This window comes from Alligator mississippiensis, chromosome 1 (assembly GCF_030867095.1).
Source record: "Alligator mississippiensis isolate rAllMis1 chromosome 1, rAllMis1, whole genome shotgun sequence".
Taxonomy (NCBI): Eukaryota; Metazoa; Chordata; order Crocodylia; family Alligatoridae; genus Alligator; species Alligator mississippiensis.
The window spans coordinates 345,152,177-345,170,025 of NC_081824.1; the positions used below are offsets into that span (position 1 = coordinate 345,152,177).

The following is a 17,849-nucleotide window of genomic DNA, read 5'->3' on the forward strand; positions in this document are numbered from 1 at the left end:
TGCAGTGTAGTGGCTCACCATGACTTTGGAAATGGTTAGCGGTGAGGGGAACTGTGCTATTCTTGATGTAGGTTTCTATTGGCGTGTTTGCTCTATGTGGGTTGTGTGGTGGAGGGAGGGTGTGCAGGGGATTGGGTGCGTTTATTGTAATGGGGAGCGTGGGTTTCTTAATGCAGATTTAAGATGTGTGATGGAGAGCTTACGATAGAGGGTGTGCGTGTGTGTGTATTTTTTATATATATATATATATATATATATAACTCTTTCTCTAGATACAGATACAGAAATAAACTTTTTTTTTATTAAAATGTAATAGGCATTGTTCAGCATTGACTGCATTTAATTAACTTCATAGTTAGTTTCCATTACTGAGCACCTGCAGCTATTGACAGCAGTTTGATGATAGACAATCTATTTAGGGAGATTTCCTTGTATACAATTATAAGATGAGAGGTTTTTCTCCCATGCCAGATGGGGGAAGAACCTCGTCTTGTATTCAAGTAAATTTGGTATATAACCTAAGTTCTACGCTTGCTTCCTTGTCTTACAATAAGTTCAGACAGTCTTTTCAGGACATTCAATGCACATGGTTAGGCATCTTCTCCATGTACAAAGGGATTTCTTCGTATCAGAATCTTGAGGAAATTGTAACCTAAAATTTCTGTAGCAGACTATCTTTTATTCTTTAGAATCCTAAAGTGGAATGTTTATAAAAATTGCCTCTAGGTAAGGCAAACTTTTTATTCCAAGGCACTAATGCAAGGGAGCAACAAGTCAAAGTAAATGGTGTAGCCTTAATTCAGTCTGTTATGAGGCAAAAATAGTGTTGGGTGTTTCAGGTACTGCAGAAACAGACATCATAGCAATATCTGACAACAGAGCAAGGACTTCACAGTGACAAAAGTAAATCATCCTAAGGGAGCAGATTTAATCTGTGGATCCCTAGGGATTTTGCAAACATCATTGCATTTTCATAGCACCCATGGAAGTTAGATGAGGTTTACAAAGTAAAACTATTTAACTTTTTCCCTGAAAAAAATAAGAAACTCTTTTGTGGGTCTGTAACAAAGCTGCAGAAGGTCTAGGACCTTGACTCAGCCTTTGTGCTTTAACTGGTGGTTATCATAGAAATCATGGGGTGCATTGAGACAAGTATGCACATGCATTTCCCCGGGGACAAATAGCAATGGCACGTAGTTGTGCCACTGCTACTTGTCACTGGAGAACGCCAGTGCAGCACATCCTAGTGCACACCAAGTTGCTGTGGGTGAGGTAGGGGAAGCTGGAGCCAGCATTTAGGGATCCCTTATCTGGGGTACTGGCATGTAGAGCCTGATTGCTAATGAGTGTGGCTTCAGCTGTCCTGGCTCTGATTTCGGGTGGCTCATGCTCCTGCTATGTGCACTGCCCCACTTTTTCAGGTGTGATCACAGGGATCTCCCAGTGTCAAAACCCCCCCCAGGAGTGCTGCAAATTAGCAACACAGCGACTGCCTGCACACACAGTGGGTGCAGTGCCATGGTGCCAGAGATTGTACATGTGCACTCATCTGGAAACACCCATGGTATCTAAATAATAAGCTTATTCCAAGGCTGGAATAGATTTTTTTTTTTTTAAGGTAGTGGGCAGACATATTTAAATCTAACTATAAATTCTAAAGACTCTTTCTAAGTTGCTTATGTAGGTCCTTGCCTTTTTGTTTTCTCCTCCCCTTCCCCCACTCTTCCATCTTGGGTGCTTCTTTGTTTTTGTTTTGTTTTGAAGGGAATACATCACTTCACCACTTACTATATCCATCTGTGACTACAATTTAAGAGAAACTTTGTTTAAAGTTGGGCATGGCCATGTTTCTGTGTGTAACCAGTCCTGCCCTTTTTATGTTTGGATGCTTCACACTGGAAGGCAGAGGAGCTTCTTGCTATGTGATTCTTGTTTTTAGCACCCAACTACAAGGATGCAGGGGATGAACTTTCTTTGTCTATATATATATATATATATATATATATATATATATATATAGACAGAGAGACTTTCCTTGTTTGCATCACACAGTCAGATGTGAAAGAGAGGTTCACATGCTGGGGAACCCTGTTGATACCATTTGTTACTTAACTACTGCCAAATTATGGGAAAAGCAAACACGACTCCATACTCTGGTGAAATGAGCCTGATGAGCCTGGTTTGTTTCAGAAGGCTACTGAATGTTCCTTGCTTTAGTACATTTCTGTTTCAGCCTCCAAAACAGAGCTTGTGCCCTGTCTAGTACCTACAATGGCTTTGAAAACACCGTAGCATCCTGGGTGGCCCAAGGACTGGAGAGCTCTCCAGTATGGCTGCTATTTAGGGAGCTTTTCTTGGCTGTCCTGTAAGCTGTGATGCTGCCCAGAGTCTTTGCACTCCTATGTGCTGAGGCTCTAATCCCTACTGTAGGCTTTGCAAAAAGATCCTCAGAAAGGTTACTTTTTGCTTGTATGGCCCTTTGTCCTATTGCTTGGGCTTGAGCAGCAGTGAGGATTTCACTCTCAGTGCTTACTAAACCAAGCTTTATAAAGTCTGCCACTAAACAGTTTTCCCCCACTGTGAGTTGGATAAAGCCTATGTTCTAACCCAAGTGAAGCCTCTGCCCTTTGCTAAATTAGCTCAAATAAACACAAACAAAGACCAAGTGTTATGAGCTGTGTGTTTAAATGGCTGTGCACACTCAGCAATATTAATGAACTCTGGGTAAACTTCAGTACAAAGCTGCCATTTTATTTACCCTCTCCCAGATCTAGTAACACATCCAATTATTTAGAAGTGGATTCAGTATTTTAATTTTTCCCATCTCCTTTTTATCTATCTTTTATCAGTCTAGTGTGAAGGCTGGGTCAGATAAGGATGCAATGCAGATGTTCCTTAATAGTTTGAGTAAGGGAAAGGGCAGATCAGGCATGTCTTGAAGTTTATTTTTTTGTGATCTGTGATGGAGAAGCATCTTTTGCCTCTTCTTGCAGTCTATTAACATGCAGTGTTCTACCATTTGGAAAGTAAGTGAGAATCTGTCAGCAAAGCTAGTGTCAGCTTTCAGCAAGCTGGGAAAGTGTGTTTTAGCAGTATGCGATGCCCTCACTGGAAGTAACTGCACCTCTTTCTCAGTTGCTTAAAACATTTGTAGGTTACCTTTTATACTATGGATGTTGTAAATAGAGATCACTTGCTGAAACTGTTTTTAGCTCAGTTTTGTGGTACAGTTTTTTCTTTTTCCCATTAAATCATTTAATACTAAAACTTAACCAGTTTGGATGAATGAAACATGCTGGTTACTGTAATCACAATGCTTAAAGTATGCTCAGACTTCTGCAATCTGCTTCTTTCAGACTCATTCCTAAAAATGACTTACCTGTATGTTCTTATGTCTGTGGAAATTGGTGCTGCTTAACTCTTTGGCCACATGGAACAGATGAGTAGCATAGGGTTGGCACATGGGAATCAGGCCCTGCACTGCCTCAGCCCTGCATGCCTAATCTAGCATGCAGGGCCATACAGTCTGGCCTGCGGGGCTCCTCCTTGTTGCAGAAATTTGGCAAAAGGGGAATGGCAGTTAATGCTCCCAGTGCTCCCCTGCTGCCAATTTTTTTTTTAAACTGTGGGGAGCCTGGCAGGCCAGATCTGTCCTGGGTGCTGAATACCCTGGTGTAATTGATTTTCAGCCACAATACACTTTTTCCCCTACACTCATCTAAGGTATTGCACAAACAAGAGCTTTTCACTGTGGAAGTACAACCCAGTCATTAAAAGTAGAACCCAGACAGCCCCAGAAAAATCCCTTTAAATTGTTTACTTAATATTTTATGCGCACATTATAAACACATTGTATGCCAAGGTATCTAGACCAGTGGTGCCCCACTCATTTGGGACTATGGGCCCAGGCCAATGGTACCAATCCTGTGCAGAGAGCTGCATCATTTGTCCCCAGTCCAGTATGTAGGGCTGATTCAATCTGGAAGCCGCAGCAATAAATGCTGCCACTGCTCCCCCTTTGCCAAGTTTCCAGACCCATGGGGAGCCCCGTGGGCTGGATGACAGCTCTGCCAGCTGATCCACCGTGTGGGCCATATCTTGGTTGCTTCTGCTTTACAGTAATACTGCTGCTGATGGATGATAATGCCTTTGTTTAATATTGACCCTTAAAGTGAATGTTTAGGATGACTTTGGTTTCAGAAAATCCTTACCTATTTTTGCTATGGTTGGCCTTAAACACTTTTTAAACAACTGTTGTGTTTGTAGGGAAGAAGAACAAGTTGAGAGTTTACTACTTGTCCTGGTTAAGAAATAAAATTCTTCATAATGATCCAGAGGTAGAAAAGAAACAGGGTTGGACAACTGTGGGTGACTTGGAAGGCTGTGTGCACTATAAAGTTGGTAAGTAGCAAAAGAATTATGACAATCTGTCTGGATAAAATTAGGTTAACAGAGAAGTCCTGCTAAGCTTGTCACTGATGTTTATATAAACCGGTTTCTCTTAGCATTAGTCATACCAAAATCATATGTTAAGATAGAATGAAAAATGCCTACAGTTTTTATTTAGGTCTTGAAGGCTGACTGTTGTCAAAGCAAAACAGCAGTATGCTAGATTTGGAGGGCATCGTGCAACAAAAACATATGTTTAAATTAATGATGATTCATTGATTTCCTTTACCTCATCATGTTTCCTAATGCACACACACACACACTTGCTCAAGTGCACTTGTGAGCAGATGTTTGTTTCCATTAGACAAACTGTTTTTAGCAGTTTTTTTCAATTGCTGAAATTTAATTGGTCGTAGAACTCTTTAAAACATGTGCTGGACGGTTTGACATTTGGCATGGCCATACATATCTATGAGCCTACCCTCCTGCAGGGGGAGATGCAAGCCAACGTTAGTACGTGTGTGCTGCCTCTGCTGCTCCAGTTTCGAAACAAGATCTCCTGATGCTGCAGCAGAATCACTGAATTGGGGGGGGGGGGGGGGGGTTGTTTTTACTTGTACTTTAGAGCAAATTCCGTATTTCACCTAGCCCAGAGTTTCAAACTAACATTGCCTCTTTGAAGTTGTGGCAGTCAGTGTGGAGTCCCAGTCTGAACAGTGGTCAAACTTTTCTGTGCACACATGCACACACAATCTTGAAACACCTACAAGTAGGGAGCAGTCAATAAATATCTCAGTAAGAAATTGCTGAACCAAAAAGCTGACCCAGAAAACAATTTATAGTGTACTTCTCCTGTACCATACCCAAGGATGTTGGCAGCCTAATGAAGCGACCTGTTAACAATACATTAGCAGCTATTTAAAGGAGACTCTGGCAATGAAGAATGTGAAACTGAGAGCATTGTTTTCTGGATGAAGAGTGATTTGTTGCACTTGGCTGCAGCCTGGCAATGAACTTTACTTTGAACAATAAATATACAGAAGATCTCCTCCAGGACCAGGGAGGCCTCTTTGACAAGTCATTTTAGTTCCTTGAGAATGATGATGAGCTCTGGAGATAGTTATATCTGCAGATCTAAACAACAGTGCAGTCCTGAAGCTGACAGTGTGGCTCTGCGCTTCAGCAGTTATCATCAGTGTCTGTTTTGTCTCTTTGATGCAGCAGGGAGCTAGATTTTGAGTGACTTTGGCATTTATGGATCTTGGAAATGCTCCCAGCAGTTTGTGCCCCTACTAAATGATACATTCCTCTTTTTATAATAAAGGCTGCTTCCAGAGAGCACCTTAAGCAACCATGAAAGGAATTTCTTGTTACCTATACTGTGAATGGATTGGCAGAAAGAAAAGAATACCAGACTATTCATAGCATCTGATGAAGTTGCTGCCTACAAATGCTTATTTTTCTTTGAACCAGTTAGTCTCTAAGGTGCCACTCTACCATACCTTCTGCCTAATTTCAGACTACACTGCTGATCACCCCTGTCTGGTAGGGGTTCTGTATGTGAACATCATCTTGTATATGCTTTCAAGACAGACAAAGGTAAACAAAAGCCCAGCTTTAGAGACATAACTAGTCCAATTGAAGAAGCCCGTGCATGACTTGTTTTACATGACTAGGCCATTGTGCATTGGCAACTGTACAGTTCTTGGCAGAGAAGAAACCTGTGTCCAGTGGCAAGGAGATTCAAGACGATTGGGGTTACTCTTCCACTGCGTCCTTCATCTGTCTTCACAGCTGTTGAGAAGTATGCCATCTTCATCCGCCTGCCCCACTGTGGAGGTCTTTGTTATCTTGAACTGCTCTTCAACTGATACCTCACCTTTGACCTTACCACCATGGGTGACCCTGCCAGGAGTACAAGACTCATGATGGTATTGCTCTTGGGATCATTGGTACATGCAAAGCTCTCCACCCCATCAAGGTGGCAGTCTGTAGAGGGGTGACAGAACTAGTTTGACTGAGGACTTGATGTTTTTTGTCATTAGAGGTTTTTCAAATCTTTAACACTTACAGTTCATGATTCTTACTACCTACTGAGTAAGGGGAGTGAAACTCTTTGAGAAGAACATCTCCATATCCCTTCTGCATACCAGGAAGAACCAATTATTGACTTGTGTATCATTTAAAAGAAAGTATATGTTGGAAGTGTTTAAAATCAATTTTTAAAGAAATATACAGTGTTTCCTTAAAAATCCATGCTGTGTCTGAACGTGAAAAATTGTTTTATGTTCAGAAAGTACTTGCTACAACATTTATAAGGAAAATGAAGAGAACATAAGATAAATTCAAAACAAAAAACCTTTTTGTCCAAACTAATAGCTCATGAGCTGCTAGAGGTTCCTGGACACCCAATACCTCTTTGATGCAACCAGCTCTTTGATGTTTGACTCCAAACATTGTGCCAGGGCCACGCTCAGGACGGCTTCTCACTGAGTACTACTGAGTGCCGTTTTGATTTGTTGGTTTTCATCACTGAGAAGATTTTCTCACTACATGTGCCTGTGAACATGAATAACATTCTTGATGTGAAGGTTTTTATTGCTGGTTCTCCCAGGTAGTGGTAAAATTCATGAATCCTGACTGTTGATGGAAGATAAGGCAGGATGGTACCTTGGGCCTCTCGCAGACATGACTAACCAGTTAATCATGTCTTAAATAGTAACCTGGCCCATGCCCAGGCAACTGATGGTGCAATAAATGAGAAATTAAGCCACAAAACTATTCTGTAGAACGTGTAATAATTTTGTCGTTGGTTTCCATTGTACCTTAAATTGAACATGTGGCAGGTGGACTGCACTGGAGTCTCTGACTGGTAGTAGTGTGGTCACAGCTAGCCATTGATCAGCTGATCGTTGTTGGACTATACTGGGGTTCAAACTAGCCCTGGTGAAGTCCCTGCTGACCAGGCATCCAGCCAGCCTTCAGCCTACTGGTGCCAGGGGAGCCTCGAATCATGCCCCCGGGCTTCCCCTGCATTAGTAAGTAGGGTACAATTGGGATCTAATCTCCAATCCCAAAATCACACTTCCTGCCATGCATATGTGGCATGATAGGAGGCACAGTTGTTGGGACTGGTGGTCAGATTCCATTGTACTTTTAAGTGAATGTCTGTCATTGGCATTAGAGACCATGCTAAATATCAGTGAGTTCCATTTGCAGCCTTTCAGGAGCATACTCCATAAGAACAGAGAACAGGGGCTGAAAAGTCTGAACTCTACTTCATGACTCCAAAAGTCAAGAAATTCTGTCCTGGAATCAGCAGGTTTGACCATGTAGTTCTCCATGCTCTTACCACCTTCATTCCCAGTGGCACTGAACAGTGATTCCAAGGTAGAGAACTGTGCTACATTGCATCGAGAGCTGTTTATCCCAAAGATGGGCTGCATTTCCGAGGCATCTGTAGTGTTGTAAAATTCAGTCAAAACCTGGTTCTGACCCCTCATTCTTGTGTTCTGCATATTCATATGTTCAAAGACAACCCTGCAACTCAGCTAGCATACTTCAGCATAATACAGCACCTGTCCTGAGAATCACCTTTCTCCAAGAACTGGTTGAATTGTGAAAGGCTGAGAGCCCTGGCTTACATGAAATTCACTGTTTTTACTACAACATTCATCATGTGGTCTGTGCCAAGAGTTTTGGTAAAGCGTTTCCTGATTCAGAATGCAATGAAAAATGCAAATGCTCATGGCTGGCATTGATGCTCTTCACTGTCTCTTAAAACACTCGCTGCCCTTTTCTAGTCCATACCTAATTTGTCCAAAGTTGAGGTCACACTGTTGAAAATATCTTTTGTAGGTGTGTCTTTCATTGGCACAATCTCCAGACTCCTCTGTTGCATTCATACCTTGATCAACAGTCCTCATTGTGCCGTGTCACTCGCATCTGGGCTTTCATCAGTTGCTGTTGAAAAAAGGAGCAAATGCTTTAGCTTTGGTGCAAAGCTGACTATGCAGAATACCAAAATTGTTTGATGCCCCCATCTTAAACAATAGGGACAATAGCTGCAAACAGAGTTTTACCAGAAGGCCAGCCCTCGAATTTGTGAACTTGCTACATTATAACATTAGGAGCATATTACCATTTTTGATAAATGTATTTTTCTTTGAACATTATGAACCAAATGACAGACATTACTGCATTGTAACTTCTGTTTCTGGGGGAAAAAACAACCCCCTTTTCTCTACCCAGTTCCCCAAATACCCTGAAACCCGAAACTTCATAAAACTGGCAAGAAATGGACAAGAATGTTGCATGTTTATATGGTATTTTTCTTTAATAAAAAGATCGCTACTCATTTTACTGATTGGAGGATATTTTCGTTCTTTTCTCTTTCTCCCATTGTACCCTACCAGGGAATCTAAACTCTAAGATAAGAAGAGTACACTTTAGCTATCACCTGAAATGTTAGCTTTTCTCTTAGTATTGGAGTGATGTTGCAGCCATGATGATTCAGGAAATAGGTGAGAGGCAAAGATTTCTGTGGGTGATATATTTTATTGGGCCAACTGTATGTTTGCAATAGACCTAAACAAACTTTGGACTTCAGACCTGATGAAGAATGCATTGCATTCAAAAGTTTCTCTAAATCTATCCCAACCATGCAGTTGGTCCAATAAAAGATAGTCATCTTGATATATTACTATAACTAAATGAAATGTGATTTAGCTAAAAGAAGAATGAATTGTAGCTAAAAATCTTCAAATGTTTATACTAATTTAGTGACTAAACTCTTTTCTTGCTTCCTAAAATCACTTAAGAGTTTTTGGAGTTGCTGCTGAGTGAGTTTTCTCATTTCATTTCAGTAAAATATGAAAGAATCAAATTCTTGGTAATTGCTCTGAAGAGTTCTGTGGAAGTCTATGCATGGGCACCAAAGCCATATCACAAGTTTATGGCTTTTAAGGTAACTTTTTAACTATATTTTGAGCTTCAGTATCTATTTGCAGTTACAGAACTGCATCTTCAAAAATTTTGAAGATGAACTGGTGCAAGTTATATTGGTGGCATTAAATGTGCATCATGTAGTCAATTTCATTTAGTAAATTTCACAGAACACAAACCTGCTCCACCAACCACCTAGTGGTTAGGGACTGTAATACCTCCTACTGCAAGGATGATCGGTGTGCTGCATGCATGCCACAAGTGACTTGGGAAGCCTTTTGTGTGTGGTATATAACAGATCAGGGAGGGAGCACAGTGGCAGATAAGGTAGGGAGCAGAAAACAAAGTAACAGATTGGGCAGGGCAAGGGGATTGGAGAGGCCATCAAGGAGGGTGAAGGTCTTACTTTGTGGCATGACTGCCAAAAAGGTTGACTCCCACTGACCTATTGTCAGCTAGGTTGAGAGAGCTGATTGTATGTTGATCCCCCTACTCTGGAGTACATTTATTACGAAATGAAATTTGGTGTCAGGTACTTCATTGTCATCATCGGGGAACCTGGTTTTCTCTGATTAAAAAAAAAAAAAATCCCCAATTTTTAGATGAAAAAAGTAACCCAAAATCTACATTTTTTTAGTGATTAAAATGAAACACTACTATACGTACTTCTATATATTGGTGGCGTTTCATTTTAATCACAGAAAAATGTGGATTTTGGGTTACTTTTTTTAATCCGAAAATTGGGGATTCTTTTTTTAAATCAGAGAAAACCAGGATCTCTGGTCATCACGTCAGGTACCGAAGCTATTGCATGGACTATAAATTCACAAAAAAGATTTGAAGTGTTCTAGAGTTTAGAAACCATACATCTTTAAAAACAGCAAGTTGTTTTAGTTTATATAGCTAAATCCTGAAAGCTGTTGAGTGCTCTCACTTCAGTCAAAACCTCACTATACAGGTTTTGCAGGCTGAGTATGGCTTTTGGAATCCCATTTTAGTACAGTAGGCTCTGCCAAGATGTTGATCTGATTGTATTTATTTATTTATTTATTTTTGATTGCAGTCATTTGGAGAATTGGTACATAAGCCATTGCTGGTGGATCTAACTGTGGAGGAAGGTCAGAGGCTGAAAGTGATCTATGGTTCCTGTGCTGGATTCCATGCTGTTGATGTAGACTCGGGATCAGTTTATGATATTTATCTACCAACACATGTAAGAACTGACACTCTGGACAGGATTATTATTTCTTACGTTTTTTTCCGCTTCTCACTGACAAAGATAAACAGGTGGACAGACGCTGATGGTACTGGCTGTATGATCAGAATGAGAGCCATCCAAAAGAAGGGTCATCTTGTGTCTTTCAGTATGCTACTTTGGCTGCTGAAATGCATGTTTTTCACTTGTGGGTCACTTAAAAGAAAATCTTGCACTTAAATCATTCCCCTTGCATCTAAATAAAAGGTACCCTAAAATCTTCGCCTTCAGAGATTGTTTGCTTCCAAACCATTAATAGTCTTGTAAAAAAACAAGACAACAAAAAAAAACTTGCTTGTTTTGTCATTGTGGCTGAACTGTTCTACATCAGGATTAAATTTAAAATGTAAATTTAATTTAGACAAATTAAAGCCACCCTCCTCTACCTCTGAATCGGAGATTTAGGAGATCTTTGTGTGTTAGTATTTTATTTAATTTTATTTGTTTATATGTTTGGAAGAGGGAACTCTGAAGGGGGAAGCATGATGAATGTTGGAGCAGTGAGTCTCACATCCTATGGCATATAGCAGAAGCAGAATCATTGGTTTGCTTACAACAGCAATAGGCTCACTAATTGGTGGGTAGAAAGAGAAGGCAGAGAACAATATTACTTACCTACTCCCAGCATGCTTCCAATTCGGCTGAATAAGATTTAAAAAGGGCAGCTCCATTGTAACCTTAAATAACTTTAAGGATGGTTCTGTGTAAATTGGAGTTCCTTTGTAAGTTTGACCAGGTGTGTTTGGATTCCCTTTTGCAAAGCTGGTCTTTTTGATACAAAGATTAAATAAATTCAACACATTCCTGCCTTAAGCTACTCTTAATAACCACTCCAGAAATGCACACTTTTATTATGAACTCCAAATGTGTAGTGAAATTAAGATACAAGTGTGTGTGTGTGTGTGTGTGTGTGTGTATAATATATATAACAAGTGTCATGTCTGTTAGGAAACAGTAAATAGCACAGCTTCTTTGCATAATTATGCTATAGAAACATTAATTGAATGCATTTTCAAACTTTTACATTTTTTCTTCAACTTGTTTTAATAACGGAGGATCAAACTTCTCAAAAATAATTTTGAGTATACAGTACTTAAACATTGATGGGAGTAGCTAACAAGTAATTTTCAGATAAAATGTCTGCAATCAAATACAAATGGTAATAATTTAAAGAAGTAAGTATGCTGCATCTTAAAAGATTACCTGAATTGATCTTTTTACATATATGCATACTACAGTAGAATTCAATGCACCCTATGCAATTAAAATTAAGGCAGACACTGGCCAAGCACGCAGCAAGAAGCAGTCCCTGTCCCAACACTTTAGGTCCAACTAGGTAAACAGCAGGCAGGGAAGCAGATGGTGAATTGATTCTTCTCTTGGTCACATGGAGAGGCAGAGCTCAGGTAGGCTTCATTCTATACCTAGGGCTCAAGTTCAGTGCTTCCCCACCCTGCTCTTCATTGCCATTTCAGTGAGAGTTGTGTGGCAAAGTCCATGCTAAAAAACTCAACCAGAGACTTTGAGGGCATTATTTCGCGATGCCACAGAACCTTGATCAATTGAGCATTATGAACATGTGACTGCCTGCGGGACTGATATCAGTATTACTGTCTCGTAACAATCCCTCTTCATGGTGGCTGAGGGGGACTATGCCATTTGCTTCTTTCTACAGTCAGTCTGCTTCCTAAACAAAAAGTATCCAGCCCATTTTTTTTCAAAAGCTGCTCGCATGACAAAACTTTCTCTTTTATATCTAGATCCAGAGTAGTATCCAACCACATGCAATCATTATTCTCCCAAATACTGACGGGATGGAGCTGCTGGTTTGCTATGAGGATGAAGGTGTTTATGTTAATACATACGGGAGGATCACCAAAGATGTGGTTCTACAGTGGGGAGAGATGCCTACATCAGTTGGTATGTGTCCTGCGAGAATCAAAGGTGACCTATAATGTTGGGGGAGATAATGAGCTGTGGGGGTGAAATGCATCCACTCTTGTCTTCAGATACTTGATTCACCAGCAGTTATGTCATAAGGTGGATGAGTGTACAAAATAGGGAGAGATTCCTTTGCTGACATTGAGTTCCCTTTAGAATAAAATCCAAAAACATAAACTTGTTATGAAGCATGGGGGTGAATAAAATAATGTAGTGAACTTAGGTTCTCTGTAGGCTGTTGAAAATACATCGTTAGACAGCTGCTAAATTGTGATAGCCTGCATCTCTAAGGGGATTTGGTAGCTTGGAGGATGGTGGGTATTAATGTGAGAGAATTGTATGTGACTGATGGGCTTAATGTGATTTCTAGGAAGCAGAATATTTTATACTAAAATGTTGTCTTTAGGGTATGCCTGTGTAACAGAATGAAGGTGCAACTGTCATGTGTGTTAGCTTAAGCTTGCTGGCCAACAGGAACAATGACAGCTATGATGCTGCAGACCAGGTTTTAGTACATCCTGGCAACCCAACCATATACCCAGGGTGTGTACTCAAGTTGCCAGCATGTGTGAAAGTCTGTGCTACTGTGTCCTGGAGGCAGTAGCTTTTTTTATGAAATCCCTTATGTTGTCTTTGGCAGCATTCACCAAAATAACACACAGGTCATTTATCAAATATATTTTTTATAATGCCAGTTAGCCTTTTCTTTTTTTCTAATTTTTATTACAACTCTAGTAATTGTTAGAGAGAGGGGTTTTTTTCTGCTGCTAGTACTAAGTTCTTAACTAATAGAGGTTACAAGTGATACCTCAAGGGAAAAAAATAGTCTTATTTTTCCTTTTTGGTGCATTTTAAAGAAGACCTACAACAGGTGCACTTCTAATATTTCTTCCATTTTCAGAGCTCATTTAAAGCAATATTAATGCTTTTCAAGCTAATTGAATTTTTCAGAATGGAAGAAAATAAAGTAAAATGTGTCCGTTATAAATGGCCTCTCTTACGTCACAAAAATAGTTTTTTTTCCCCATTTTTACTAGAACACTCTTCAAAACTGAAAGAACTAGTACAATTCTAATATCACAAAAGAAAAGTGAAACTTGGGCAATTCAGCAGGGAGATTGTATTGCATATAAATCTCAGGTTCTGTTTAGATTGCATACAAAGCTACTTATCTCTGCAAAACATGGAAGAACAGCTGTATGTGAAAATCAATGTTCTACCCATTTTGAGGCTTAGGAAAACTCCCATTAGTCTGTAGCTTGTTGATAGGTACTCCTTCATAAAGAAGAATATTTCTAACAACTTATCCCTTGAGTAGAATTGTTCTTTCTATTTGCATCATAATAAAGCTTAAAAACTGAAAATACAAACACAAGTACATTTTTCTTTGCAAGATGCCTTTAAATTAGATCATAGAAAAATGTTTGTTTGGGTTTTTTTTCAGTGACTATGTTGCCTTTATCTGTAACACGTGGCTGTATTTTTGTTTGTTCCTAAAGCATACATTCGATCCAATCAGATTATGGGCTGGGGAGAAAAGGCTATTGAGATACGATCTGTGGAAACGGGGCACTTGGATGGTGTTTTCATGCACAAAAGGGCACAAAGGCTCAAGTTCTTGTGTGAAAGGAATGACAAGGTAGGTTTTTAGTTTTGCTTCCAATTCCTTGTCTCAGTTGCATTGTGTACTTTAATGGTATCATAATTATCTTGGGAAAATAAAATGCCTGCTTGCTTGCTCATTAGACAGCATAAAAACATATGACAAGCATATGATATGTTCACTTGACTGTTGTAATAAACTCGTTTTTGTTTTTTTCCTTTCTCTCTCCTCAGGTTTTCTTTGCCTCTGTACGGTCTGGTGGAAGCAGTCAAGTTTATTTCATGACCCTAGGCAGGACTTCTCTTCTGAGCTGGTAGAAGCAGTGTGATTTGACAAAGGATCACTGACATCCAGAGTCTTTTGAGATCTTCATAACTTGGAATTATTTGCAACTGGAGTACAGACCTGCACAGATGCAGCACTCCATGTACATGTGTGCACAGGCATCACTGGTGTTAGGTTTCTTTTTGTTCTTAAAATGAGGCTGCAATGCAGCTGGTGCTGTAAAGTTCTTGCCATCAGGTGCTATCTGTCTTTGAGATTTGGGATCACACTAGAAAGCAACAGGTTATGGGATTTTGTTTTTTTCCTTCAGCTCCAGAATTCCTTGGCTTTGAATGACTCTGTTTGTTAGTATAAAAGAAAGAGAGAGATTTGAGATGAACATACTGTTAAATGGGCAGAAGGCAGGAAAGAGAAGGTGACAAGTGGTGGTGAGAGAGTCAGACTTGCTGAAGTGGAGGGCAGATCTAGTCTAGTAATGTTAACAATGTATTTAATTGACATTTCTTTTTTGTAATGTGACATTATGTGGACAAAGAGGAAAGTGCAGGTTTTAAGAAGTTAATATTTATAAAATGTGAAAGACGCAGTGACTAGGATAACTTCTTTGGGGAGGGGGGAGGGTGGAATTCCTGGGGTTTTTTGTTTCTTTTAGTTTTATTTTGGCTTGGCCAATAACTTAGTCATTTTTTCTGTGTACCAGGTTTTGCCTGAAATGTGCAGATGATTAAAAAAAGAAAAAAAAGAAGAAAAAAAAAGTTTATTCATTTTCTATAATGATTCTGTGTTAGGCCAGAACTTGGTTGTGTCACAGTATTAGCACTGCCTCAGTTAAAGGTTTAATTTTTGTTTAAACCTAGAAGTGCAACAACAGGTTTACCACAGTCTGCACTTGCAGAATTAAAAAAAAAAAAAAATTCCAGACTACATATGTTTATTTTTTGTGCCTACCTCATTGTTTTTAATGCATAAAATAAAAGAGGTGGTTTCGTTTATACGTTTTTAGATGCAAACCATTAATGTCTAATTTAATCTTAATACCAAAACTACCAGGTGAAAGGTTTTGTGACTGTTATTCTGTAGCAAGTTTCAGCAGGAGGGGAGAAGAGTCCATTGAAGGGGTTGGATTAGCCTTATGGCAGTGAGACACTGACTAATACCATTTGCTTACCGAGTTTGGAAAAAACACATTTCTTTTTTACCAGCTTCATCATTAATAGAAGTTTGATGAATTTAGCCTGAAACCTGCGGTTTCACTCTTCTAACACATGGGCTTAGGAACAGGCAGGTAACAAGAACTATAAACTGTTTAAATGTTGTAGGAAACTTTTTGGGGGAGGTGACATCTTTCTTTTTCTAAGAATGCAATGCACTAAAACTATTTTAAGAATGTAGTTAATATTGCTTATTCATAAGACAGCATATACCTGTGTTTAGATGTAAGATCCCAGCTCTGGCTTTTTTTCCTTTTTTTTTTTTTTTTAAAGTCGGTTTTATTTTATGAATACTTTTTTTTTTCTGACATTTGTAATAAATGTCTTGAGAGTAATAATTTGTTTAATGGCTACATGTTCATTACTTGAGAAACCTTGAGTGTATAATAATCTGTTGGTGATGTAATAATGCACAGTGTCATGATCCAACCATTTTTATTTTATTTTTATTTTTTATTTTTGGTGGGGTACTTTTTGACTGCTGCCTTAAGCTGTTCATTCAGTGAACAGGCTCTCAGTGTTTCATGGGCTTTGTCTTCTGCTGTGGTTAACTTTTTCCTTTTATGGCATGACAGGTAGGGCTTTTTAGACATTTTATTCTTTATAATCAAACTGATTGTTCAAGTGACTGGCCACAGGATTGCTGAACAGTAAACAGCAACAACCAGGCAAATATTTTGCTCAACAGATCTTTCTTTTGGCATCAGCCCTGACTGCTGTAAGTTCTTCAGACCTGATCAACCTTTCTGCTGAAGGCTCTCCTTTGAACAGCAGAAACTGTTTGAGAATTAAGCTGGTAGACACATACCATGTGCGTCTTTCTCTTTCTTTTTCTCTCTCTCTCATGCACATTTATATACACACACAGACACACACACACATACTCTCTTAAAAATCAAGAAAGCCTTACATTTGCTGGCAGAAGAGTACTTAAAAATATTTTTTTTAATTGTTTGACTTTTGGATAGCACTGAAGGTTGAGGATGAGGGATGCATTCGTTTTGTATCTATATTGCAATCAGCCAGAAGAGCGATTTGCTTCTTTGTATTATGAAGATCTAAGGGGACTCAGAAGACCAATGTGCTCATAGGGTGCAATGACACAATGGCCCTGTAGCATAGTATACCGGAACACATCGATCCAGTGTCATCCTGCATGGTTTAATTCTTGCAGCACTGTGTGGTAAAAATGGATTTAGTCCTTGGAAATTGATTCTGTTCTTGTTGGTGAAAATGTTGCGATACTATAGGGATTCCCAGGTTAAGGATACATGCTGTTGGAAGTTCTGATGGTTTTGGAGGGAAACTCCTTCGCTGGAGATGCTGGACGGCAGCTTCCTCCTCCACAGAAGAGCCGCGGTGGCAAATCTACAAGTTTAAAATCAGTATTACAAAACCACTACATACAAAATGTTGAACTCTTTTAAACAGTGCTTTTGTAAGCAAAGGAAAAAAAAAAAAGGCTCCTAGATTTAGTTTTAAGCTTTAAGTAATAATTTTCTGTATCTTTTAAGTCAAAGTAACCCTAACTGTATGACTGCAGTGTTTTATTTTTTATCTTATGCACATGTTATGTTGGAGAAAATGTTTACAAAAATGGTTTTGTTACACTAATGTGCATCACATATTTATGGTTTATTTGAAAGTGATTTTTGTGGATTTTTTTTTTAGTTTTTCATAGTAGTAGTAGTATACTTTTTTGTGATTTATAACCCCAAACTCTGCTGATTATAAAGATGCTAAACAATAATACAGTGACAAACTGCATTAAAATTACTAATCGTAGAGCTGCAAAGCAGACTGGTGACAAGTAAACACTCAGCCTTTTTTTTGCAGTGCTATCTAACTTGTCTTCTGTGTATTATGGAAATTACTGTTTTTCCCCATTTTTCCTTAAATAAAGTCAAAATGACACCTATTATATGTGGAAAGCATTTTGAATATTTTCTGATTGTGGAGAGTCAAGGTTTGCACACAAGGTTAGAGAAAAAGCAAGGTTACCAAACATCGTTTTTGAGAATTCAACAGTATTTGGTGAAAAGGGTGTGTTTTTGCTCTCTCTCTATATAACCCCCAACTCTTGGAGCCAGCTGACTTCATGAGAATCTCTGCTTTCATTTAAAAATAAAGCAGTGAAAAGCTTGAAAATGCAAATCAATCAGACTCAAGTGGCACAGATACCATTAAGATGCATAAAAGAGAATCCAGTTCTTGAACAAAT

The 17,849-nt window shown here is 39.1% G+C and overlaps 1 protein-coding gene across 4 annotated transcripts in view; it reads left to right on the top strand.

The window, feature by feature from the left end:
• MAP4K4 (mitogen-activated protein kinase kinase kinase kinase 4) overlaps positions 1 to 17,546 on the top strand; it is a 216,567-nt gene extending 199,021 nt beyond the window's left edge. For all 4 annotated transcript variants that reach the window (XM_014600377.3, XM_006269720.4, XM_014600380.3 and 1 more), the window contains 6 exons: positions 4,267 to 4,401; positions 9,255 to 9,355; positions 10,397 to 10,546; positions 12,349 to 12,508; positions 14,029 to 14,168; positions 14,366 to 17,546. In XM_014600377.3, the coding sequence (XP_014455863.1) occupies positions 4,267 to 4,401; positions 9,255 to 9,355; positions 10,397 to 10,546; positions 12,349 to 12,508; positions 14,029 to 14,168; positions 14,366 to 14,449 (770 nt within the window). In that variant the 3' untranslated portion in view covers positions 14,450 to 17,546. The remainder of the gene's footprint in view (positions 1 to 4,266; positions 4,402 to 9,254; positions 9,356 to 10,396; positions 10,547 to 12,348; positions 12,509 to 14,028; positions 14,169 to 14,365) is intronic.
• The last annotated feature ends 303 nt before the right edge of the window (positions 17,547 to 17,849 follow it).